The sequence below is a fragment of the Tubulanus polymorphus genome, chromosome 2, assembly GCF_964204645.1.
Source record: "Tubulanus polymorphus chromosome 2, tnTubPoly1.2, whole genome shotgun sequence".
NCBI classification, from domain to species: Eukaryota; Metazoa; Nemertea; class Palaeonemertea; order Tubulaniformes; family Tubulanidae; genus Tubulanus; species Tubulanus polymorphus.
Window position 1 is genome coordinate 14,798,390 of NC_134026.1, and position 26,985 is coordinate 14,825,374.

At 25.1% G+C, this 26,985-nt stretch overlaps 1 protein-coding gene across 1 annotated transcript; it reads right to left on the reverse strand.

Annotated features, from left to right (window-relative positions):
- Positions 1-510: 510 nt before the first annotated feature.
- LOC141898944 (uncharacterized) lies at positions 511-25,386 on the reverse strand. The gene is made up of 8 exons (XM_074785096.1): positions 25,359-25,386; positions 25,253-25,303; positions 25,095-25,166; positions 24,958-25,017; positions 24,811-24,867; positions 24,564-24,722; positions 659-771; positions 511-573 (listed from the first exon to the last, which is right to left on the reverse strand). The coding sequence occupies exons 1-8, from the start codon at positions 25,384-25,386 to the stop codon at positions 511-513; spliced, it is 603 nt and encodes a 200-aa protein (XP_074641197.1).
- Between the last annotated feature and the right edge of the window lie 1,599 nt (positions 25,387-26,985).

A 26,985-nucleotide genomic window follows, 5' to 3' on the forward strand; every position in this document is an offset into this window, starting at 1 on the left:
TCTAAAGGCACAATTTGTACATTATATACAGAGTCATCCAAAAATATTACGGTAGGCTCCGCTAAAAAAATGTGTCCAACTTCAGTGATATCCGAGTTTTAGTGTTGTAAAAAATATTTCAACAAGCATCAGAGTTCAACAGTAATCCGAGTTGGTCGGATCTGACTTGAGCGGAGTTTACTGTACCATAATGGAAATAAAAGTGTAGTCAATTTCAATAAGTACTTTTCCAAGAAAAAGAATATCATTTATCTCAAATCATATTACACATATTATATCATACATTTTCCTAAAATGCTATGCTACATTATTTTAGTCCCAAAAATAATACTTGCAATTTCAGCTATTCTAGATTTGCCACACGCATGGAGACAAGTTATAGAAGATAGGATTTAATAAAATAGTACTTAATATCATTGGTAGAAAAAGAAATTGGGATGGATGAATGGACAGAGTGCGCCCTAACTGTTCGCGATTCATAAGCTTGGTAACATAGCTCCTATGGCTTAACTAGGCATCTGCTTCACTGTCACTTTCATTAACGGTTACTAAATTTTCATTCCTTGCAGTTGTCTGAAACAAACAATGACACAGTTAGCCTTACAAAAAACCATTAAAAATATTAGTAGATAAATGCCAGGATTATATTATTTCTTACCTTTTCCGCCAAATAAGAAGAGCCTCCAGGTTTTTGAGGGGCCAATTTGAGAAAGTTTCCAATCGCAAGATCAACATCTGTTTGGCTTGAGTTCTTGCTGGCATAACAAGCACCTGAAAAACATTGATAGGTTCAATCTTAGTTAAGTATAAAAAGTGTTAAGTAAAACAAAAAAAAGCAGAACTGAATACCGGTAAGTTTTTGGAACTTGATATCATTCAACCTTTTTAGAGCAAAATCTAGAAAATAACAGGAAAAATGCGCACAGCCAAACCTGCTTAATTCGGATCTGCTTTATCCGGATTTTGGTCTAATCGGGACAATATTTGCAGTTCATTTGTTCTTAAATATACCAAAAAGTGACTTTTAATCCAGATTTCTCATAAACCGGATGAATTTTATGTATGTCCCAAATGATCCGAACTATTGCGGATTCTACTGCATTCTACATGCAGGTTTTCAGAAAATTAACTCTTTTCAGCAATATTATTGATATTATAGAATGTTTTTACTCACGAACTATTACTGCATAGTTTGGTTTCGATGAAAGCGCGCTTCTTTTTTCGGCCCTTTAGAGAAAAACCTGACCATCTGTTATTCGTCCCCAGGGCTCTTAACATTCTCCTTGCCACATCTCCAGTACTTTGTCCCCCGATCGAAGGTAAGATTGCTAAATAAAATCCAATAAAAGCAAAAATGAGTGGTTAGCAAAAAAGAAAAGAAAAAACATTGTTTACTCATAATATATATCTTGTATGTACATGACACTAATACATGTACACATACCAAAGATTTTCTATAGTTCTTGTCTTCAAGCTTTAGATTCAATTCATCAAAATCTTCCACCGAATCCATTCTTTAGGGAATATCAGTAATAGGGGTAATGGGCTTTCAGATCAAAGGTCGAAGGGTCGAGCTCGTAAAAAATGAAAATAACAATAATTTACAGTTGAATTAGTCGCGCACACTCCTAATTCAACTGTAAATTATTGTTATTTTCATTTTTTACTCACTCGCCCCTTCAACCTTTGATATGAAAGCCTATTATCCCTATTACTCTTAAAATATTCATATATATGAATAAAATATAAATCATTGAACTTCTAAAATCAATTTTAATAAAAAATTTAGTATTAAAATGGAAGCAAATAAGTACTACTGCCCAACATGTAATATCAATATAGATAAATCCCAAAAAGCAAGACACAATAAAACTAAAACACATTTAGAGAATAAATTGAAATTAGAATATAAAGATGATATATTAGAAACTAAATTAAATGAATTAAAGAATGAAAAAGAAACATAAAAATGTGATACATGTAATCAATCATTCAGTGATAAAAGATATTATAAAGAACATTTAAAATCTATAAGTCATATTAGAAATAAGAATAATGATATTTTAGGTGAAGATTATTTTGATAATGATAACGATAAGAAACAGAAGACAATTAAAAGAATAAGAAATAAATTAAACAATAAAAGACCATACATGGAAGATGTAAGAAATTATATTAATTCATTAGATAATAAAAAAGATATAGAGATAACCGAAGCATCTAAAAGTGATATTGGTCCAGCAGCTATCGAGTTTAAATTTCATAAAGGAAAAACATTAGAAGAAAATAAAAAACATTTAGAAAATATGAAAAATATTATAAAAATAATTACTGATGTTGAATATCCTAAAATTAGTATATCAGTTAAAGTAAAGTTTATAAAATCTGAAGATAAACCAATATATAATATAAATTCTCATTCACAACATATTATATCTAAACAACATATAGATGATAAATTAGATAAATGTTATAATGAAGTAAAAACTAAAATAAAAGAGAAATATTTTGAAGGATCTGGTTTAATATTTGATGAGATAATATTTATGACTTTACGTGTTTATAACACAAAATATAATAAGTTAACTAAATCAAAACCAATAGATGAAAATAATTTATCATATTATAAAGATGATAGTATAAATGGAACAAGTTATATTAAACTACCATTTAAAACTAATGCTGTAATAAATGTACAAAATTTTGATAATAAATGTTTTCTATGGGCTATAATAAGTTGTTTACATCCAACAGAAGATATTACACATAGTTTTAGATTAACTCATTATAAACAATTTGAAAAAAATTATAAGATAGATAAGTATCCTGTTATAATTAAAGACATCCCAAAGATAGAAAGAGATAATAATTTAAAGATAAATGTATTTGATTTAATCAAATTACCAAATACAAAAGGTAACAATATAAAACATTATACATTAGAACCTTTATATCTATCAAAAGATTATGATTCAAACGATGTTATAGATATACTATATTATGAGAATCATTATATGTGGATTAAACAAATAGATTTATTTTTTATTTTTTAGAACAGAAAGTGATCACCATAATAAAATATATCTTTGTAGAAAATGTTTACATAGATTCAGTAATGAAAGTACGATATTAAATCATAAACAATTATGTGAAAATCATGATTATTGTAAATTAGTTTTACCAAATGAAAAAGATAAAATATTAGAATTCAAAAAATATGATTAGAAAAATAAAGTACCATTTGTTATATATGGAGATTTTGAATCATTAAATAAAGAATTAACTGATCAAGATAGAAAAGAAATATATTATAAAAGAAAGAAATTAAATTCTAATGAAAATGATTTTTCAGATGAACCACCAAAAACAAATACAATTAAAAAGATTCATCAATCAGCTGCTGCTTTCGGGTTATATATTAAATCTGATTATCCAGAACTAATTGAAAGTGAATATTATCATTATAGAAATGAAAATGTTATCAATCATTTTTGTGACTTATTGATTGAATATGAAATAAGATTTAGTAAATTATTGAATACAAATATAGAAATTATAATGACAGAAGAAGATAAAGAAGAATTTGAGTTTTCAGATAAATGTTATTATTGTGAAAAGATATTTAATTATAAAGATAAAAAAGTAAGAGACCATGATCATTTGAACGGAAAGTTTAGAGGCGCTGCACATGAGAATTGTTACTTACAAGCTAAGAAAATTAACTTTGTACCAGTTATATTTTAGAATCTATCAGGATATGATGCACATTTATTCATCAAACAGTTATGTCATAAAATAGAAGAAATCAATAATGAAATAGAAATATTAAATTCAAATAGATCAAAAGATAAAATACCAACTTATAAATTTAGAATGTTAGCTAAAACATCTGAGAATTATATATCATTCCAATTTGGTTGCCTAAGATTTATAGATTCATATAGAAATCTAGCTTATTGTCCCGAACATAAAACTGTAACTCATGAAGAATTATCAAATTATCAAAAAAGAATTAAACCCGAAAATCATATTCATACAGAAAAGTTAATGGTAACTCAAGAAGATAAATATAATTATGTAGTACATTATAGAATGTTAAAATTCTATTTGAATCAAGGAATGATTCTAAAAAAAGTACATAGATATATTTCATTTAGTCAATCTAAGTGGTAAGAAAAATATATAGATTTTAACACCAAACAGAGAACTGAAGCTAAAACTGATTTCGAAAAAGATTTCTTCAAGTTAATGAATAATGCATTCTATGGTAAGACTTGTGAAAATATTAGAAATAGAAATGATATTGAGTTAGTAAGTAATGGCAAAAGGATAAGGTATTTACAAACATATCCTAAGTTCATTGGTAACAGAATATTTGATGAAAGCCGCAGTTAAGATGAGAAGAACATCAATGAAATTTAATAAACCAATCTATGTTGGCGCTTCAGTTTTAGAATTATCTAAATTACTAATGTATGAATTCTATTATAATGTATTACAACCACTTTTTGGAGAAAAACATATAGAAATACTATATTTTGATACAGATTCTTACATATTAAAGATAAAAACTGATAACATAACTGATGATTTAAAAACATTAAAACATCATTTTGATTTTAGTAATTATCCTAAAGATCATGAATTGTTTAGCAATGATAATAAAAAAGTTCCAGGGAAGTTTAAGGATGAATTAGGCGGCGAAGAAATGATTGAATTCATTGGTATTAGATCTAAAATTGGTTTTCTGATTGGATGCCTTGAAATATCATATTATTTCTATTTTCTTTAGTTAACCATAAATCTTTATAATGCATAAATAAATTAGAATCATCTAATGAGAAAACTGTGTCTGGACCAATCTTTATAATTAATTTTTTAATCAAATATCTTCCAACATTATCAACAACGTAATTATTATTATTGCCAGTTACTTTTATATCGGCTGATAAATAAATACTATTTGGAACATAAAAAGTATTTTGTGTTAATCGAGGAATTCTAACATATAAAGTTTCATCAGGATTAATATTAGAAGGATTATGAGTAATTATATGATGTGATCTTTCTGCTTTAATAGCATTAGATATTCTATGATTCTTAGAAGGACTTATATAACTCCCACTCATTTATTTAACAAAAAAATTAATTATTTATTTTTTATCATATTCACTAACCCAAAAATAATTGCACTTACAACTGTAATTAAAAATAAAATAATATGTTCAGCAGCAAAGTTAAGAATATTCCCTGCAGATTTCAATATAAAACCAACAATTGATGCAATAACTCCGGGTAAAGCTGCAGCAGATTTTTTAGATAGTTCCCATAAATATTTTGCTAATTTCTTTAAACCATCTTTAACTTTATCTTGTATAGAATTATTATCATTTGGCGGTTTATCTGGTTTATTAGGATTTAGCGTAGATTTCAGTGAATTTGATATAGCTAAACCAATTGTTGTAAATACCATAGTTACAGCTGTTAGAATTGAAAGAATTGTTATACCTTCTAACTTAAATAATAATTTTATTCTATCTTTCAATGATATTTTAGAATCTGGTTTAATCAACAAATCTTTAAGAATAACTTTTAATCTATTAATATTATAATCATGTGATTTTAATAATAATTTAATTTTTTCTTTCTGAAATTCTATGTTATATTCTAAATCATCTTTTTCTTTTTCTAAATATGCATTTGTTTTTTTAAATTCGATTTCTTCAATAACTTTATTATCTCTATCTAATTTTAGTTGTTCTATTTCTTTAATTTTATCAGTTCTATCTTTTTCTAACGTTCTAATTTTAAAATCTCTTATACTTTTATCATGTGCAATTTTATCAGATGCAAGTCTTATACTAATAATTTCTCTTATTGCTTTATCAGAAAATATATTTAAATCTTCTAATTCTGGATCTGTTGCATCAAGTAATCCATTTGGTAAAAGTTTTTCAATTGGTACTTTATTTGATTTTAGTTTACTAGTTTTGGAAGTTATATTCTGTTCAGAAGTTCTTTCTGTTTCTAAATTATTTTTGATTGTTTCAAATAAATCATTAATTCTTTGTTTAAATACTCTTTTATTTTGATTTATTTCTTCTTGTGTTACATTTTCTATTTCATTACTATTACTTATTCTTTTAATTCTATCTGGTTCTAATTTTTCCAAAGTTGATTCTGCTAATATTTTGTTTTGATTTTTATAAGAGATATCAATATAATAATTATCTTTCAAATGATAATAATATTCACCATCTAAAGATTTTAATTCTTGTACTAAAAGTCTGGCGCCTCTATCATTTATATTATACCCAGATCTTTCAAATACAGGTTTGAATCTATAAATATATTCATTATATTCTAATCTTTTTTTACTAAATCTGGATTTTCATTTTCAGGATTTATTCTCGATTAAGTTCTATCAAATTCATCTGTTGATTGGCCTTTAGAACCACTATCTGCTAAATTAGAATTATATGCTGATTCATCATCATTATCAATATTAGTTTCTGCATCATTATAATCATCATCAATATATCCTTCATTATTATTTCCCATTTCTCCCATTTCATAATCATCTCCACCTTCTACATCCATTTACATAATAAAAAAATTAATATTTAAAATATAATATTCCTCCAATTACAATTCCTATACAAGTTATAGCTAATTTAGCATTTTCATGGGATTTATTGTCATCATTTAGTTTAATTATTTCATGTTGAATATTATCAGTTTCATTATTCCTGAAGATGACTATTAGGATATAGTCGAAACGTTGAAATAAACTACTATCTCGAAGTTTCATTTTCGGACTTTTTATTATCATTGTGGGATTCTCTCCTCATCGCGTCAACACGGATATAGTGTTCTACCAATCGTGATTATCAGTTTTAATATTTTCTGATGTATTGTAATCTTTTATTTTAGAATCATTATTTAATTTAATATTCTTAGATTTAGTTTCTGTTGATTGAATATGTTTTTTATTTTTTTCACCTTCCATTAATTTTGGAGCAGTAATAATCTTTTTATTTATATCATTTAATCCAAATGAATTATTTATTGTTGCAGTCTTAATTAAATTATTATAACCCATCATTATTTCCCATCTTTAATACTAAATCATTAGAAATAATTAATAGATTAGGGCCTATACAATAATTTAATCTAATATGTGATTTATCTAAATAATTTTGATATCTTACAATGTTTTCTGGAATCGATCTATTTTTATCATTATGAATAGAATCTTCAAATAAAACTTTGAATCGTTTCTGCGCATCAAATGAAGTGTTATCATTTCCAACTATTGGTGATCTTGTTTCAACTTGCGCACCTAGAATACATATCAAATAAGTTCTAATAGATTGATTTATTCTTTGTATACCTGTTATCGTAAAACCTTCACTTTTTTCTAAAATGAAATTAATCCAACCATTATTATTATCAATTTTATAATTATGATAAGCTGAAATTCTATGCATATAATCAATTCTTTTTATTTCATACTCTTCACCAATACCTTGCAATTTACCATGCGCTCTAAAATCGGAATTAATATTTATATTAAATTCATTACATATTTTATAAAACTTAGATAGATTAATATTATTATCCAATTCTTTAAAATATTTAGATCCGGGCAAAGGACATTCTAATTCATTTGATATTACTCTGATTTGAAAATATGTGTGAAATCTAAATATTGTGTGAATCAATTTTAAATCAGAATACTTCAAATTTTTATCTAAGTTATTCAAATGATCATTCCAACTTATACCACAACCAGTTGTTGCACAATAAACAGCAAAATTTAATTGGTTCTGCCAATATTTCATATTAGATTTTACTTTATATATATGATATTCATCTCGAGTAAAAGTAACTTCATATGTATTAAATATATTTTCCATTTTAGAAATAAAAAACTGTGATTCAGTAACATAAATTTCTAAATTAGTTAATGAATTTAAAACTAAATTTTTATATGTAATATTTTTTTTAAAATCTATTGCAGGAATATTATATTTAATTGATTTATTATATTGGAAAGCTTTTGGAAACCCCATTTATATAATTAAAAAATTAATAATTTATTAATTCTTTAAATAATTTATCTTGTTCTTCAACTGTTATATGACCATTTAAACTTATTATATGATCTAGTGTATTTTTTAATTTATTAATTTCTTTTATATTAGTTTTAATGTTTTTTTTATTACTTTTTATATTTAATTTTGAACTTATGCCAGTTAAAACACTTGAACTTAAACCTAATACACCGATTGATATAGCTAAAGGTGTTAATGAACTGAATATAACTATAACTATACTATACTACTCGCGAAACTCATAAAAATGAAAAATAAATTCTCACACGCTCGAATTTATTTTTCATTTTTATGAGTTTCACTCCTAATTCAAGTAGAAAATGTTATTATTTTCATGTTTTTCATTTTTACTCACCCGCCCATTCAACCTTTAACCTGAAAGCCTATTACCCCTATTACTCTTAAAATAATCATATACATGAATAACATTTAAATTGACAGATTATTCAATATAAAAGTATATATTTACAACATTATTTCAATATTTATATTTGTATGAGTTAGATTTTTAAACATTAAAAGTGTTAGTAAAGTGTGATTGAAATAATTCATATATAAATCATTGAACTTCTAAAATCAATTTTAATAAAAAATTTAGTATTAAAATGGAAGCAAATAAGTACTACTGCCCAACATGTAATATCAATATAGATAAATCCCAAAAAGAAAGACACAATAAAACTAAAACACATTTAGAGAATAAATTGAAATTAGAATATGAAGATGGTATATTAGAAACTAAATTAGATGAATTAAAGAATGAAAAAGAAATATATAAATGTGATACATGTAATCAATCATTCAGTGATAAAAGATATTATAAAGAACATTTAAAATCTAACAGTCATATTAGAAATAAGAATAATGATATTTTAGGTGAAGATTATTTTGATAAAGATAATGATAAGAAACAGAAGACAATTAAAAGCATAAAAAATAAATTAAACAATAAAAGACCATACATGGAAGATGTAAGAAATTATATTAATTCATTAGATAATAAAAAAGATATAGAGATAACCGAAGCATTTAAAAGTGATTTTGGTCCAGCAGCTATTGAGTTTAAATTTCATAAAGGAAAAACATTAGAAGAAAATAAAAAACATTTAGAAAATATGAAAAATATTATAAAAATAATAACTAATGTTGAATATCCTAAAATTAGTATATCTTCTAAAGTAAAGTTTATAAAATCTGAAGATAAACCAATATATAATATAAATTCTCATTCACAACATATTATATCTAAACAACATATAGATGATAAATTAGATAAATGTTATAATGAAGTAAAAACTAAAATAGAAGAGAAATATTTTGAAGGATCAGGTTTAATATTTGATGAAATAATATTTATGACTTTACATGTCTATAACACAAAATATAATGAGGAAACTAAATCGAAACCAATAGATGAAAATAATGTATCATATCATAAAGAACCAGATATTTAAGCATCGAGTTATATTAAACTACCATTTAAAACTAATGCTGTTATAAATGTACAAAATTTTGATGATAAATGATTTTTATGGGCAATAATTAGTTGCTTACATGCTGCAACTGATAATATTTGTAGATTAACTCATTATAAACCATTTGAAAATAATTATAAGATAGATAATTATCCTGTTAGAATTAAAAATATTCCAAAAATAGAAAGAGATAATAATTTAAAAATAAATGTATTTGATTTAATCAAATTGCCAAAAACAAAAGGTAACAATATAAAACATTATACATAAGAACCTTTATACCTTTAAGATTATGATTCAAATGATGTTATAGATATATTATAGTATGAGAATCATTATATGTGGATTAAACAAATCGATTTATGCTTTAGAACAGAAAGTGATCACCATAATAAAATATATCTATGTAGAAAATGTTCACATAAATTCAGTAATGAAAGTACATTATTAAATCATAAACAATTATGTGAAAATCATGATTATTGTAAATTAGTTTTACCAAATGAAAAGGATAAAATATTAGAATTCAAAAAATATGATTACAAAAATAAAGTACCATTTGTAATATATGGGGATTTTGAATCATTAAATAAAGAATTAACTGATCAAGATAGAAAAGAAATATATTATAAAAGAAAGAAATTAAATTCTAATGAAAATGATATAATTGATTATTCAGATCCCCTTATAACAACTACTATTAAAAAGATTCATCAATCAGCTGCAGCTTTCGGATTATATATTAAATCTGATTATCCAGAACTAATTAAAAGTGAATATTATCATTATAGAAATTAAAATGTTATCAATCATTTTTGTGACTTATTAATTGAATATGAAATAAGATTTAGTAAATTATTGAATACAAATATAGAAATTATAATGACAGAAGAAGATAAGAAGCATTTGAGTTTGCAGATAAATGTTATTATTGTGAAAAGATATTTAATTATGAAGATAAAAAAAGTAAAAGACCACGATCATTTGAATGGAAAGTTTAGAGGTGCAGCGCATGAGAATTGTAATTTGCAAGCAAAGAAAATAAATTTTGTTCCAGTTATATTTCATAATCTATCAGGATATGATGCACATTTACTCATCAAACAGTTATGCCATAAAATAGAAGAAATTAATAATGAAATAGAAAGATTAAATTCAAATAGATCAAAAGATAAAATACCAACTTATAAATTTAAAATGTTAGCTAGAACATCTGAGAATTATATATCATTCCAATTTGGGTGTCTAAGATTTATAGATTCATATAGATTTTTAAACAGTTCATTAGATAACTTATCAAAATCATTAGTTGATGATGAATTAAAAATATTAAAACAACACTATCCAAATAATGATAATTTTAAATTAATGAGATATAAAGGCGCAATTCCATATTCATTTTATAAATCACATAATGATTTTAATATAACTGAATTATTAAAAGAACAATTTTATGATGAATTAAAAAATGAATATGTTAAAGATGAAGTATATAATAGAACATTGAATATTTGGAATCCTTTTGTAATGAAAAATCATGGACAATTAGTAGATTTATATTTAAAATCAGATGTATTATTATTAACTGATATATCCGAAAGATTTAGAGATGTAAACCTAAAATATTTGAATGTTGATCCATGTCATTGTTATTCATCACCAGGATTAACTTGGGATTGTGGATTAAAATTTACAGATATAAAAATGGATTTGTTAACAAATATAGATCAATAACTATTATTTGAAAAATCTATAAGAGGAGGAGTTTCAGGTGTATTAGGTGATAGACATTTCAATGTAAATGATAACCCTGGATATAAGTTATTATATATAGATGCAAATAATTTGTATGGATGGGCAATGATGGAACCACAACCTTATGGAGTATTTGAAATAAGTGAAGTTTTACAACATGAAAATTATGATAAATTTGATTGGAAGAAAAGAATCCTAGATATTGCAGATGATTCAGATACTGGTTACTTCTTTGTTGTAGATTTAGAATATCCTGAACATATTAAATTTAAAACTAGAAATCTAGCATACTGTCCAGAAAATAAAACTGTTACTCATGAAGAATTATCAAATTATCAAAAAAGAATTAAACCCGAAAATCTTATTCATACAGAAAAGTTAATGGTAACTCAAGAAGATAAATATAATTATGTAGTACATTATAAAATGTTAAAGTTTTATTTGAATCAAGGAATGATTCTAAAAAAAGTACATAGATATATTTCATTTAGTCAATCTAAGTGGTTAGAAATATATAGATTTTAACACCAAACAGAGAACTAAAGCTAAAACTGATTTCGAGAAAGATTTCTTCAAGTTAATGAATAATGCATTCTATGGTAAGACTTGTGAAAATATTAGAAATAGAAATGATATTGAGTTAGTTAGTAATGGCAAAAGGATAAGGCATTTACAAACATATCCTAAATTTATAGGTAACAGAATATTTGATGAAAATTTAGCTGCAGTTAAGATGAGAAGAACATCAATGAAATTTAATAAACCAATCTATGTTGGCGCTTCAGTTTTAGAATTATCAAAATTACTAATGTATGGATTCTATTATAATGTATTACAACCACTTTTTGGAGAAAAACATATAGAAATATTATATTTTGATACCGATTCTTACATATTAAAGATAAAAACTGATAACATAACAGATGATTTAAAAACATTAAAACATCATTTTGATTTCAGTAACTATCCTAAAGATCATGAATTGTTTAGCAATGATAATAAAAAAGTTCCCGGTAAATTCAAAGATGAATTAGGTGGTGAAGAAATGATAGAGTTCATAGGTATTAGATCTAAAATGTATTCATATAAAACTAAAGAACATGAAGCTAAAAAGTTAAAAGGAATAACCAAAAGTGTAGTAGAAAAGAATATTCATTTCAAAGATTACATCAATTGTATATTCAATGAAGAAGTTAGAAAACATAAGATGAGATGTTTAAGATCTGAAGATCATGAAATGTTTATTGAAGAAATTGAAAAGATAAGTCTAAACCCATTTGATGATAAAAGATATATTTTAGATGATGGAATTCATACAGTTGCTTATGGTTGTAATTTAGATGAATACTTAAAATTTAAAAGAGAAGAAACAAAAGAGAACGAAAAGAGATAATGAAAAGAATTCTAACGTGTTAATCAAATTTTAATAAAAATATGTTATTAAAATGGAGAGTAAACAAGCGCACAGTGAGAACAACAAATCATTTCTAGATAGAATAAAAGATACTACAAATGTAAAATCTGTAGATTATAAATTCAAAAAGTTAACAGAATTAGCAATCCATAAGAAATATCTAATTACAAATATTGATACAGTTGCTAACAAATATGGAGATAAATTAGTTATACACTTAGAATATGAAGGATTAAAAGGAAATACACATAAATTCAGAACATATTTACCGGATAGATTTCATAGATTATCAAGTGAAGACTTAGAAGAATTATGTTCTGGAGATTTCTATTTCGTATACAAAGGTAAGAATGAAAAAGGGCACCATGAAATAGATTTCGAATGAGAAAATATGTAAAATAAATGGTAGAATTAAAAGAATATAGAATATTTGTAGATTCTAGAAAACTTACAAATTATAAATCACATAATTTATTAGTACAATTAGATAGAGAATTCAAAAATTGTGTTGATTTAAAATTAGTTAATATAAGTTTATGTAATTCTTTTTATAATATAACGGATAAAACTATTGAAGATAATACTTTTTTAATTCATATTGGAAATATAGATAAATGGTTTCATATAATTTTAAAACCAGGATTATATAATTTAGAAACATTAGCTCAAGAAATTAATCGAAGAGCACGGTTGAAAATTAGAAGAGATGATAAATTTTTAATTAGATTTATAAAAAGTGATAGCACAAATAAAATTAAAATAAAGGTATATGATGAAAGTCAACATGCATTTATGGTAAAAAACCCATTAGCTAAATTGCTAGGAATTGCACCAGATACTGTTACAGGAAACATAGATGGTAATTCAAATATAATACCTTTTACACACTTTTATATTTATTGCAATTTAATCGAGCCTACAAAAACATTCGAAGCAACTAAAGAAACAATTTGTAATTCTAGTATAGTAAATATTTTACCGCTGAAAAATGTTAAACAATTTGGAACGCAAATAAATTATAATTTAACAGAATGTGATTTTAAACCTTGCATTCCTAAATTTAATAATTTTAAATTAGAAATAAGAAATCACAATGGTTATTTAATTGATTTGAATAACTTTCCTGTAATTTATGAATTAGTTGTAAGATGTAAAGAGTAATTTTTCACCTATATAAATGAATATAACTGTTGGACCGAGTATATGTTTTGGGTTTGATTTTAAACATAAGAAAGAAATGAAATTTAACGTTAATGATGTAATTACACATATTAAAAATATTGCATTTTCTAATGAAACAACATTTGAGTATGAAACAACAATAGATAAAGAAACTTTTAATGTAGAAAAGATTACTAATTTAATTAGAGAATCTTTAAGATTTTATGAATTAGATGAAGATTTTATCATCGATGAAAAAATAATAATTGAAATATATACAAATGAAACTAGTAATGAAATAAATGTTGAAATAATCATAAATAAGATAACTAAATATTTTGATGATAGTAATTTTTTTGATAAATAAATGAGTGATAATAAGTGGATAATAACTGGATTATATAATGGCGCATTACTATCAGTTGGAACTGTTGGTTATTCAATGGTATTAAAAAAAGTATTCAAAATGGGAAGTGTTAATGTTGATAGATTTGATATAAATGATATTTTAAAATTAACGTTAGCAGTAACTTTATCTAATTTAACTATTGATTATTTAGAAAAACAAAAATATATTCCTCCCATATAAATACATAATTTTTTTGCTAAATAAATGGCTTCTGCAATTATAACTATTATAGGATCGGCAATTGTTAACGCTTTAGCATTTACTGGTGGTGGTTATTTATTTAAACATATTGATAAAAATAGTTCATTAGGAGAACAAAGAAGACATAACTTAGCGTTAGAGAAATATAATAAAGCTGCAGAAGAATATAGAGAAAAGAGGCAAAACTATATGGATTATATTAACAAAGAATTATATGATCAGAAGATTTCACATAGAGATTTTCAATCAGTTGATGATGCAATGAGTTTATATAACGCGGTAACCAATAAAGAAAAACAACATCTATACAAACCTAAATTATCAGATTATTATACCCCAAGTAATGAACAGAAGAAATATGAAATAATATGGATTTTAGGTGGAACAGTTATTGTTATATTTGTTGCTTATAAGTTTACTAATTAGTAATTTTTTTTGCTAAATAAATGGATGATAAAGTTGATAATATTGATATCATTCCTCATGATATAAATAAAACTAAATTAAAAACATATTTAGAAAAACAAATATTAGAATTTGAAAGTGACTTAAAAGTTAAAAAGAAAAAATATCTAAAAAGTAAAATTATATATTATTTGATTATTAGTGGTTCGGTTACAATTAGTTCTGTAATAACATTTCTAGCAATATTCAGTCCATTAACACCTTTAGCTATATCAATTGGTAAGTTAGGATTAAGTTCAAGTGTTTTAACTGGTATAAGTTCAAAATTAAATATAAAAAGTAATAAAGAAAAAATCAAAACTGATATAAAAGAAATTAATAAATTAAAGAATACACTAGATTATATCATAAGTTTAAATGGTCATATAACAGTTGAGAAACAAGATAAATTATTAAAAGAATTAATAAATTATTAATTTTTTAATTATATAAATGGTAGATAGTTTTCCAAAAGCTTTCCAATATAATAAATCAATTAAATATAATATTCCAGCAATAGATTTTAATAAAGATATTACATATAGAAATGAAGTTTTAGATTCATTAACTAATTTAGAAATTTATGTTACTGAAACTAATAATTTTAATGCAAAGATGGAAAATATATTTCATGTATATTTAATTAATTTTAAAAAATTGAAAGATGAAAAACAATGGTTATTAAAATCTAATATGAAGTATTGGCAGAACCAATTAAATTTTGCTGTTTATTGTTCAACAACAGGATGTGGAATAAGTTGGAATGATCATTTGAATAATTCTAAATATAAATTAATTCAAAGTTTATTTAGATTTCATACATACTTTCAAATCAGAATAATATTAAATGAATTAGAGTGTGCTTTACCAGGATCAAGATATTTTAAAGAATTAGATAATAATATTAATTTATCAAAGTTTTATAAAATTTGCAATGAATTTAATATAGATATAAATAATTCTGATTTTAGAACAAAAATTGGAACAATAAGATCACTTCCTTGCCCTAAAAAGATTGAAGAATATTGTGCACTTCCCATACCATCTAATAGCTTTTATAATATCTATAATAATAAATAAGGTTATGGTAAAATAGAAACAAAGGATTTAGAAACATTAAATTTCAATAAATTACCGAAATTTTATGATCATTTAAAACAAGAAAACAATAATGGTTGGGTTTATTTCATTTTAGAAAATAGTGAAGGTTTTACTAAATCAGGTATAGAAAGAATAAATCAATCAATTAGAACTTATTTGATTTGTATTCTAGGATCACAAGTTGAAACAAGATCACCGATAATTGGAAATTTGAATACATCATTCGATACACAAAAACAATTTAAAGTTTTATTTGAAGATTCCATACATAATGATAAAAATAGATCGATTCCAGAAAACATTAAAAGATATCAAAATTATTTAGATAAATCTCATGTAAGACTAAATTATTGTATAGGCCCTAATCTATTAATTATTTCTAATGATTTAGTATTAAAGATGGGAAATATAATTGGTTATAATAATCTAATTAAAACTGCAACAATAAATAATTCATTTGGATTGAATGATATAAATAAAAAGATTATCACTGCTCCAAAATTAATGGAAGGTGTAAAAAATAAAAAACACATTCAATCAACTGAAACTAAAACTAAGAATATTAAATTGCATAACGATTCTAAAATAAAAGATTATAATACATCAGAAAATAATAGAACTGATATTATTCAACATGATATAATTAAACTAAATGATGATAATAAATCCCATGAAAATACTAAATTAGCTATAACTTGTATAGGAATTGTAATCGGAGGAATATTATATTTTAAATTTTAATTTTTGTATTATGTAAATGGCAGAAGGTGGAGAAGATTTTCCAATGGATACTTTTGGTGATGAACCCGGTATAACTGATGAACCACAACCTGATTTAAATGAAACTAATATTGATAATGATGATGAATCAGCATATAATTCTAATATAGCAGATAGTGGTTCTAAAGTCCCATCAACAGATGAATTTGATAGAAAACATAGATCGAAAATAAATCCTGAAAATGAAATTACAGGTTTAAAAAAGGAAGATTTAGAAAATATTAAATTTATATATAAATTCCAACCTGTATTTGAAAGATCTGGATATAATATAAATTACAGAGGTGCCAGACTTTTAGTACAAGAATTAAAATCTTTAGATGGTAAATATTATTATCATTTGAAAGATGATTATTATATTAATATCACTTATCAAAATACAAGACTTAGTAAAATATTAGCAGAATCAACTTTGCTTAAGTTAGAACCAGATAGAATTAAGAGAATAAGTAATAGTAATGAAATAACTGATGTTACACAAGAAGAAAGAGCTGATAATATAAGAGTATTTAGTGAAAGAATTGATGACTTATTTAAAACAATCGATAATAATTTAGAAACAGAAATGGAAGATCATAGAGATCGATTAGATAAATTAAGATCTTCAACACCCGAAACATCGAGAAGAGATATTCAACAAATTGATAATGATTCAAATCAATTAAATTATGGTAAAATAATTGATACAATGAATTCATTTGAAGAAGATATGATTAGTATTTTAGATACGCCCGGTACTGAAACTGGAATAAATCGAATACAATCGTTACTAGAAAAAGGATTACTTGATTTAACTGATGATGAATTAGAAGCATTTCCTGAACAAGCACGTAGAGAAATTAAAGGTATGCAAGAATCAGCTGGTGAAATTGCTAATATCAAGATGAGATTTTCTAAAATAACCATGTTAGAAAAAGAATTAACTGATGCAAATGAAGAATTAAAACAATTAGAATTAAATAGAGATCTTCAATTAATCGAGGAAGCTGATTATGAAAGCAGAAAGTTAGCTTTAGAAAAAGAAATAGATGATTTAGAATATAACATAAAATAACAAAAAGAAGAAAGAGATATATTATTAAAATCATATGATCTTAATCATATTAAAAAATTAAAAGTTATTTTTAAAGATTTGTTGATGAAACCAGAATCTAGTATATCATTGAAAGATAGAATAAAGTTATTATTTAAAGGAATAATATTTAGAAGGAATAACAATTCTTTCAATTCTAACAGCTGTAACTATGTTATTTACAACAATTGGTTTAGCTATATCAAATGCTTTGAAATCTACTCCTACTCCCACTCCCAATAAACCAGATAAACCCCCAGGTAATAATTCTATACAAGATAAAGTTAAAGATGGTTTAAAGAAATTAGCAAAATATTTATGGGAACTATCTAAAAAATCTGCTGCAGCTTTACCTGGAGTTAATGCATCAATTGTTGGTTTTATATTGAAATCTGCAGGAAACATTATTAACTTTGCTGCTGAACATATTATTTTATTTTTAATTACAGTTGTAAGTGCTATTATTTTTGGTTTAGTAACCATGATATCAAAAAATATCAAGTTAATATGATATCAAAAGATATCAAGTAACCATGATAAAAAATAAATAATTAATTTTTTTGTTAAATAAATGAGTGGGAGTTATATCAATCCTTCTAAGAATCATAGAATATCTAATGCTATTAAAGCAGAAAGATCACATCGTATAATTACTCATAACCCTTCAAATATTAATCCCGATGAAACTTTATATGTTAGAATCCCTCGATTAACACAAAATACTTTTTATGTTCCAAATAGTATTTATTTATCGGCCGATATAAAAGTAATCGGTAATAATAATAATTATGTTGTTGATAATGTTGGAAGATATTTGATTAAAAAATTAACTATAAAGATTGGTCCGGAAACAGTTTTCTCATTAGATGATTATAATTTATTTATGCATTATAAAGATTTATGGTTAACTAAAGAAAATAGAAATAATATGATATTTCAAGGCATCCAATCAGAAAACCAAAATAAATTAAGATCAGAAGCTAATAGCGCAATATTAACTAATGCTGTAGATAAATTGATAAAAAGTATATATGGAAGCAAATATAAAATTCCATTAGATTTTGAATTGATAAATAATAATGCACCTTTATATAAATACGCAATTCAAGAAGACGTTATATTCGAGATAACATTTGCTCCTGTAAATGAAATTGTATTATCTAGCGTTAATAAAGATATGAGTTATAAATTATATGTTTAGAATATGATACAGTAACTGATGAAAATATTTCAAGTATAATTCAAACTAAATACAATCAAGGATTTTCATTATTATATGATTATACTGATAAATTTAAAACCGTAACTATTAATGCAAATGATGAAATAATTAATGAGAATATTAACTTCCCAAGAAGATCTATTAAAGGTATATTAATATTTTTTACCATTGCAACATATACTAATGGTGCAATAAATGTTGATAATTATTATAATCCTGAAATAACAAAAGTAGAAATAACTATCGAAGGAATAGCAAATGAAATATTTTGTCAAGGAATGAGAATGATTGATCAATGGCCAGAAATTAGAAAACATTTTATGAATGAAAAAGTAAAATCATCTGAAAATTGTAATATTAATCAAATTGATTATTATACCGGCAATAAATATGCATTATGGTTAGATTTTAGAACAACAGAGGATAATTCATTACATGGTTCTGGAAAAAAACTACAAAACACTAAAGATGGAATACAATTATTCATGACAAAGAATAAAGGAATCAAAAATTTTAAAATGCACAATTATATTATATCTGACGCGCAATTAAATATTGTAAATTCACAATTAGATAGTGTTATGTATTAAAATTTTAACTTTAATAAAAAATCTTATATTAAATGGAAGGTGGTAAAGTATATAAACATATTCCATACATCGATACACATGAAAATAATGATGGTTTATATTATGTAATACCTTGTAATATAGCTTTGATATTTGATCCTATTTTCAAAATTTATAAAACTAAACTAATAGAAATCGATAATAATAAAAGTGAAGTTGTTGATCATTTAAGTAATGTAATTGATAATAATGTAATACCTTCTACATCTAATAATGTAATACCTACTACATCTAATAATGTAATACCTACTACATCTAATAATGTAATACCTACTACATCTAATAATGTAATACCTACTACATCTAATAATGTAATACCTTCTACATCTAATAATGTCATACCTTCTACATCTAATAATGTTATACCTTCTACATCAAATAATGAAATAATATTAAATGTTAGTGAAAATAGAAATTATTGTGGATATTGTAAAAGTGAATTTTCAAACGCTACATCAAATTGGAATAAACATATGAATACAAGGGTACATATAAATAATGTTATAGAACGTGTTGGTTTAAAAGAATTTATAGAACACCCATTTAGATATGTTACAAAGTTTGTTTCAAATCAAAAAGTAAATGGCGAAAAAATATATGAAGATTTATTATTAGCAACACCTAATAAAGATGAATTAGATTTAACTGATGCTAATGAAATATTAGGATCAAACACTGTAAATGAAATATTAGGAGCAAACACTAATAAAGATTCTATGAAACATAAAGTAGAAAATAATGATAAATTTGATTGGATGAATAAGCATAACAATGAAACAACTATTGATGATTCGGTAAAAAAGGTGAAAAATAAGTATAAAAATAATAAAGAATTAGAAGAAGATTCGGTAGAGAAATTGAGAAAATTGATGGGGTATGATAGTGAATTGGAGAGTGATGATGAAAGTGATTCAGAAAGTAATTTTCTAACACTCAAAAAAGTTGAAAATTGTATAAAATAATAGTAAATAAAAAAGGGGGGTTTTAAGTATTTAAGGTATCTAATAGGGTATCAAGTATTAGGGTATCAGGTATTAGGGTATCTAATGGGGTATCAGCTATTAGGGTATCTAATACATAGTCATATAAATAGTTATTTTATAAATTTATATTCATAGGGAAATTGTAGTCTCAGTAATAATTTTGAACCTTTATTATTCTTTAATTTATTCATATATTCATCATGTAATTCAGTAGGTACAATTTGATTTTCTTCCAATGATTGTTGCATAGATTTTTTATCTTTGTTATAAAATAAAACTAGAAATCTAATGTTTTCTCTAAAGTCTTTAACAATTGAATTATATTTTTGATTTAAAACCCAAGTTGTTATCCCAAAATGTCTCCCAGAGAAAGCTAAATAACATAACTCACTTTCTCTAACTTTTGAATCATGTAAATTTGCGCAATCATCTATAATGAATAATGTATTTGATCCTTTATAAGTATCAATTGCTATTTTTATACAATTATCTAAATTTTCTTTTACTGTTTTAGGATCTAATATAATAAACTTTTTCATCTTAACTATGTCTCTATTATATGTTTTATTCATTTCATAAGTAGGACAAAATAATATTATATTATCAAAATGATTCTTATAAATAGTTTCTAACAAGTCTAATATGAAATGTGTTTTACCACAATTGGTTACTCCAGTTATTAACATATTATGCGGTTCAAATATAAATAAATCTTTATTCATTTATTCTTTAAATTTTACTAGATAAAATCCATTCATTAAATTTATCATCGTATCCTTTATATTTCACCAAAGAATACTTTTTTCCTTTAAGAGTTTTTGTTTTCAATACTTTTTCTATTTTGTATTCTATTTCATCTGGATTTGGTACAAGTGATAATTCTTGTTCATAGAAATAACCTTATATTTCTTCATCTTTTATATCTTCTAATTTATAAACAAAAGGTTTAGTTAATGTTATCTTTTTAATCTTGAATATTTCTTCAGTAAAATTTGGGGTATAACCTTTATAAAATGTTTTTCGATATTTAGATATTCTAACGTGTTGTCCTATTTTAAATTTAGGTTCTCCGAAATCATGTGTAACAAACGCTCCATATAAATTATTCCAAACTATTTCTGAATTATCTTCTTTTCTAGCTTGTATAGGTTTCATATTTATAGAACTATGTTTAGAATTATTATAACCTTTCACCAAATCATCTAATATATTGATATATTTATATGTTTCATTAGCAGTAAAATATTTCCACATTCTAGTTTTCAATGTTTTATTAAATATTTCTATAATAGATGCTTTTTTATCCGAGTGTGTTGAAAAATAATCTACATCGTTATCAGATAATAGTTTTTTAAAATGTTTGTTATAGAATTCCTTACCTTCATCAAATTGTATCTTATCTGGAATAGCTTCTTTAAATATAGATTTAAAAGCATTTGTAACTTCTATTCCAGTTTTATTTTTGATTGGAATTGACCATGCGTATCGACTGAATATGTCTATAACATTAATTAACTATAATTACTTCCAGCATTAGAAGAATCAGATGGATTATTATTTGAATCAATATCAGATAAAGTCTGTGATTCATTTATATCAGTTAATTTCTTTTTCTTAGCTTTTTTTAATTCTGAAGATCTTTTACCTAATTCTCTTGCCCATTTAATTTGTTTCTCGGATCTAGCCTTTTTCTTAACTCCATCACTCATTTATTTTACTTAATTTTTGTTCTGATTCATTTTCTGTTTCACCATTTGGTTGTAGTACATCTGTTTCGTTCTTACCTGATTTATATTCCATAGGCTTGATGTTCGAAAATGTTATGACACCAGTAGAAATTAATGTCATAACCGATCCTAATTGAAAAGAAGCATAACCAACCCATTTTTGTAATTCAGTCATAACTAAGTAGTCATTTTTCAAATCACTATATAATTTATTTTCATCATCAATTGGTATTAACTGGTTACATAACTTAGAATAACATTTGACAATACCATTCGAAATAGAATCATTTATTTTAGCTAATCTTGCCTCTTCATAAATCTTAAAATATTTTATTACTTTATCTGGTTTCATAGCATCTAATTCTTGAAAAGTAATAGTCTTAGTTAAAAATTGTTTACACTTTCCGCTAGCAATTAATAATTCAAGATGATGCTTACAATATAAATAGTATTCATAATCTATATTGTTATTAACTTGAATAGAATTAGAAACAACTGTATCTTTATTATCACTAATACCCAAATCATCTAATGTCTTTTCAATATGAATACTATTCTTATTAGATTTCTTTGACATTTACATTAGAGAAATTTAATAAGAATAGTATTATAAGTATTATAAAATGATACTAGATAGTTAAAGTTAAAGAATTCTAGTATTAGTTATTGTTTTTTTAGTATTTTTTATTTGTGATATAAAGTATTCTTTTTTGAAAAGAAAATATTAAAAATTAAAATAGAAATAATAGATAGTTGAAGGTATGTAAATTTTATTATATTTTATTTAAATTCTATTTGATATCTCACTACTTTTGTTTATCTATTAGGAGCAGTAGTTATAACTGTCCAGATAAGTCATTTCGGATCCTTGATATCAAATTCCTCAACGTATTGTTCATTATTGTTCCATTGATCAATAAATTTCTTTGCCTTTGTTAACTGTTCTAAATATAACTGTAAATCTAGTTTATTAGATTTGATTTGATCTTCTTTCTTTTCTAAAGGCCTTAAATTTTTCCAACCCCAAATAAGTTTTTTATTGTATTCCTCATTCATGTTAAATTTAGATATTGGTAACACGTGATCAATATGGTAATAATCCCCATAATTATCTATATTCATTTTATCATCGAATTGAAATATAATCCATGATTTTAAGAATTCATCTGAACAACCCAATAAATTAGATAGTGTTTCTGAATGCGTTTCTTTGTTGAATAATTGTGTTAATCTAGATCTTAAACATTGTTTCAATCTAAAATTAAGATCTGTTTGATATCTTTCTCTCATATATTCTGTCATATAATCATTATAAGCTTCTCTATTATCTTCTCGGTATTGTTTGGTATATAGTTTAAAACAAGTTTTACAGCAATATTGAAAACCATCTTTGCTAATCTTACGCTTACTAAATTCTGTTAAAGCTAATTTATCTAATTCACATTTAGAACACTTCTTGTAGTATATATTTATAACACCAGTGTTATTTGTAATATTTATAGTTTGTGGTTGTTCTGGTTCCATTTATTATATGTATTTTTTACTAAATTGGTTAATATTTCAGAATCCTCTTCCATTTCTTCGACCAACGTCATCCTTTTTCATTCCTCGCTGCTTTTGATAAGTTGTTTCGATTCCTTGATATCAAATTCCTCAACGTATTGTTCATTATTTGGATCATTGTTCCATAATTCAATAAATTTCTTTGCCTTTGTTAACTGTTCTGAATATAACTGTAAATATTCTAGTTTCAATTTATTCTCTAAATGTGTTTTAGTTTTATTGTGTCTTGATTTTTGGGATTTATCTACATTGATATTACATGTTGGACAGTAGTACTTATTTGCTTCCATTTTAATACTAAATTTTTTATTAAAATTGATTTTAGAAGTTCAATGATTTAAATGTTATTCATGTACATGATTGTTTTAAGAGTAATAGGGGTAATGGGCTTTCATATCAAAGGTTGAAGGGGCAAGTGAGTAAAAAATGAAAATAACAATAATTTACAGTTGAATTAGGAGTGTGCACGACTAATTCAACTGTAAATTATTGTTATTTTCATTTTTTTACGAGCTCGACCCTTCGACCTTTGGTATGAAAGCCTATTATCCCTATTACTAATATCCTCCAATAATGATGGAGCATTTGCACGCTGGTTAAGTCGTTCAAACAGAATCTTTTGGTTCTCAAGGACCTTTTCAAGCTTCATTAACACTGTCAACTTGAAATCTGGAAATGAAAAGTGGAGAAATAATCAGTGCTGAAGTTACACTTCAAAACTAACAACTTGTACAAACATTTTTGTCTACATGCACACCTTTGTCTGGCTCCGTTTCTGTTCCTATTGGTCCTGTGGGAGATTGTCTTCTGGAAACTGATGGAAAGATTTGGTTAAAAAATCAATTGTTAATTCATGTAATGATATTGAAAGTACACTTGAAAACAACGATTTTGTATTGTTTACCTGGTGTAGTCATAATACTCGTACTTTCAGTTGGAGTACCAGTTATAAAAGAATCTTGTCCTTAAAAATATTTTCTATAGATCATTCTCTTTTTTAAATATATGTTCATGTTCGTAAGAAAAGTTGATACAACTTACTTGGTGTGCTGGTAGTTGCTACTGGTCCCCTTTGCCTTGGCAAGTATGATGGTGGGGTAGGCAAATCTGGTTCTGAAAAGAGCATCAATTAGGTAAACCCACATTAGTTTTCAATAACAAAATATAGGAATAATCGTAAACGGATCATAATTTCTCACTTGTAAGAGCTGATGTCTGTTTAGTTTTTGTGAATTTACAAGGCGGAATATCTGTAAAGCAAAATGGATACAAGAAATAACTATAGGTGGCTAACAATATCAATGCAAAATATTAGTTCGAGGTATCTTACCATCGTTACTTTCATCACTCAAGAAACGCCTGTTAGGTTTCACCGCGCGACCACTTTTCGAGGCAACCACTTCCTCATCGCTCTCTACATGCGACGTTTCTAAAGCATTTAAGGACTTCTGTTCTGCTTTTTTCAAATTTTCTAAACACAGAGGAATCAGTTCGATAAAAAATGTTACAAAAAACCTTGCCTTACTTGGACATGGCCAACTCAGACAAAAATTAAATAATTTGGTGATTTCCTAACGTATCTTAGAATCCTTAACTTGGACTTGCCTTACCTCAAACAAATTTTGCTGGTCCCAATATGACTGAGTTAGGTGAGGCTTACTATATACATTTTTTAGTTTGAATACTGATAACGCTCGTTACACATTTCAAGGCCAGATTAGTATGTTTTTCATTATGAAAATTAAAATACTTTGCCAGCTTGACTGGGTAAAAACATATAAAGTATCACAAATAATTAATAGAGTCACAATCAAAGAACCAAAAAGTTATTTAAAACAACAGCAAGTTGAAATTAATTGGAAATCTAAATTTTAACTTTTCGTTGTGCTAATAGATTTTTTAGTTCTTTGATCGGGTATGAGACCCTACCTCAAGGGAAAAACAATCAAAACTTCATACGAGAATACTCTGACTTCAAATTTTGTCCATGTTTCTTTGTCCGGTATGGCACCAGTTTTAGCTTTCTGAGCCTGGTTGAATGATGGCCAATAAGTGCATAGACTCTACAAAAATAAATATAGGAGCATTTTTATATTGCAGCTAAAATATGCAATGACATATTCCAAATTTGTATGTATATTCTTGAAGGGCAATTAAATTCATTATGCCTACCTTGTTTTCGCTAAACAGCCAGGACATATGGATAACACCAACAGATTTTTCTGCAACAAACTCCACAACTACATACATCTGTAGAAAAAATCACTGAAACCGTTTATAAGAAGTATCACTTTGACTGGGCACCGGGCTAAACTTCAGGATACCTTGTAAATTTTTCACAAAAATGTAATAGGAAAAAAAACACCATGAGTCGAGAAGATACACGATATCCATGAAAGATGAATAACAAGAGAAGTCCCACAATATTTCAGCCAAAAAATGAAAAGTTCTATAGTATTTATTTCGAGCAACGTTTCAGCTAAATACTATTAGCCATCATCAGGCGTACTGTACACTCTGAGTGCGCCTGATGATGGCTAATAGTATTTAACTGAAACGAAATAAATACGATTCTACTATAGAACTTTTCATTTTTTGGCTGAAATATTGTGGGATTTCTCTAGTTAAAAACACTGTTCAATAGTCTGATGATCTTAAATTCTAAAATAGTCAGATGCTAATAAAAATCTTAGCTAGGCCATTCATACCTTGCATATCAAATTTCATGACTGATGTAATAGAGACAAAAAAATTTTGTTATTAGTACACATTGCTGGGCTTAACAGATGTCTTTGCAACCGTTTCATTTGGCTATTTCGAATATGGCCTTGATATATTCCAATCAAACGGGAATCACAAGGATCAGCAAATAAAGGCTCTACTTCGAAAACCCTGCACAGAATGTAATCTTCATGTATTTCAGTTATCTGAC

Bases quoted from the DNA above. Each gene is read 5' to 3' on its own strand.
- LOC141898944 (XM_074785096.1), bottom strand. From the start codon at position 25,386: ATGGTAAGATACCTCGAACTAATATTTT. The intron at 25,167-25,252 runs GTGAGAAATTAT...TGCTCTTTTCAG, and splicing joins ACAGACATCAGCTCTTACAA to AACCAGATTTGCCTACCCCA. The intron at 24,723-24,810 runs GTGTGCATGTAG...TTTCATTTCCAG, and splicing joins AGAAACGGAGCCAGACAAAG to ATTTCAAGTTGACAGTGTTA.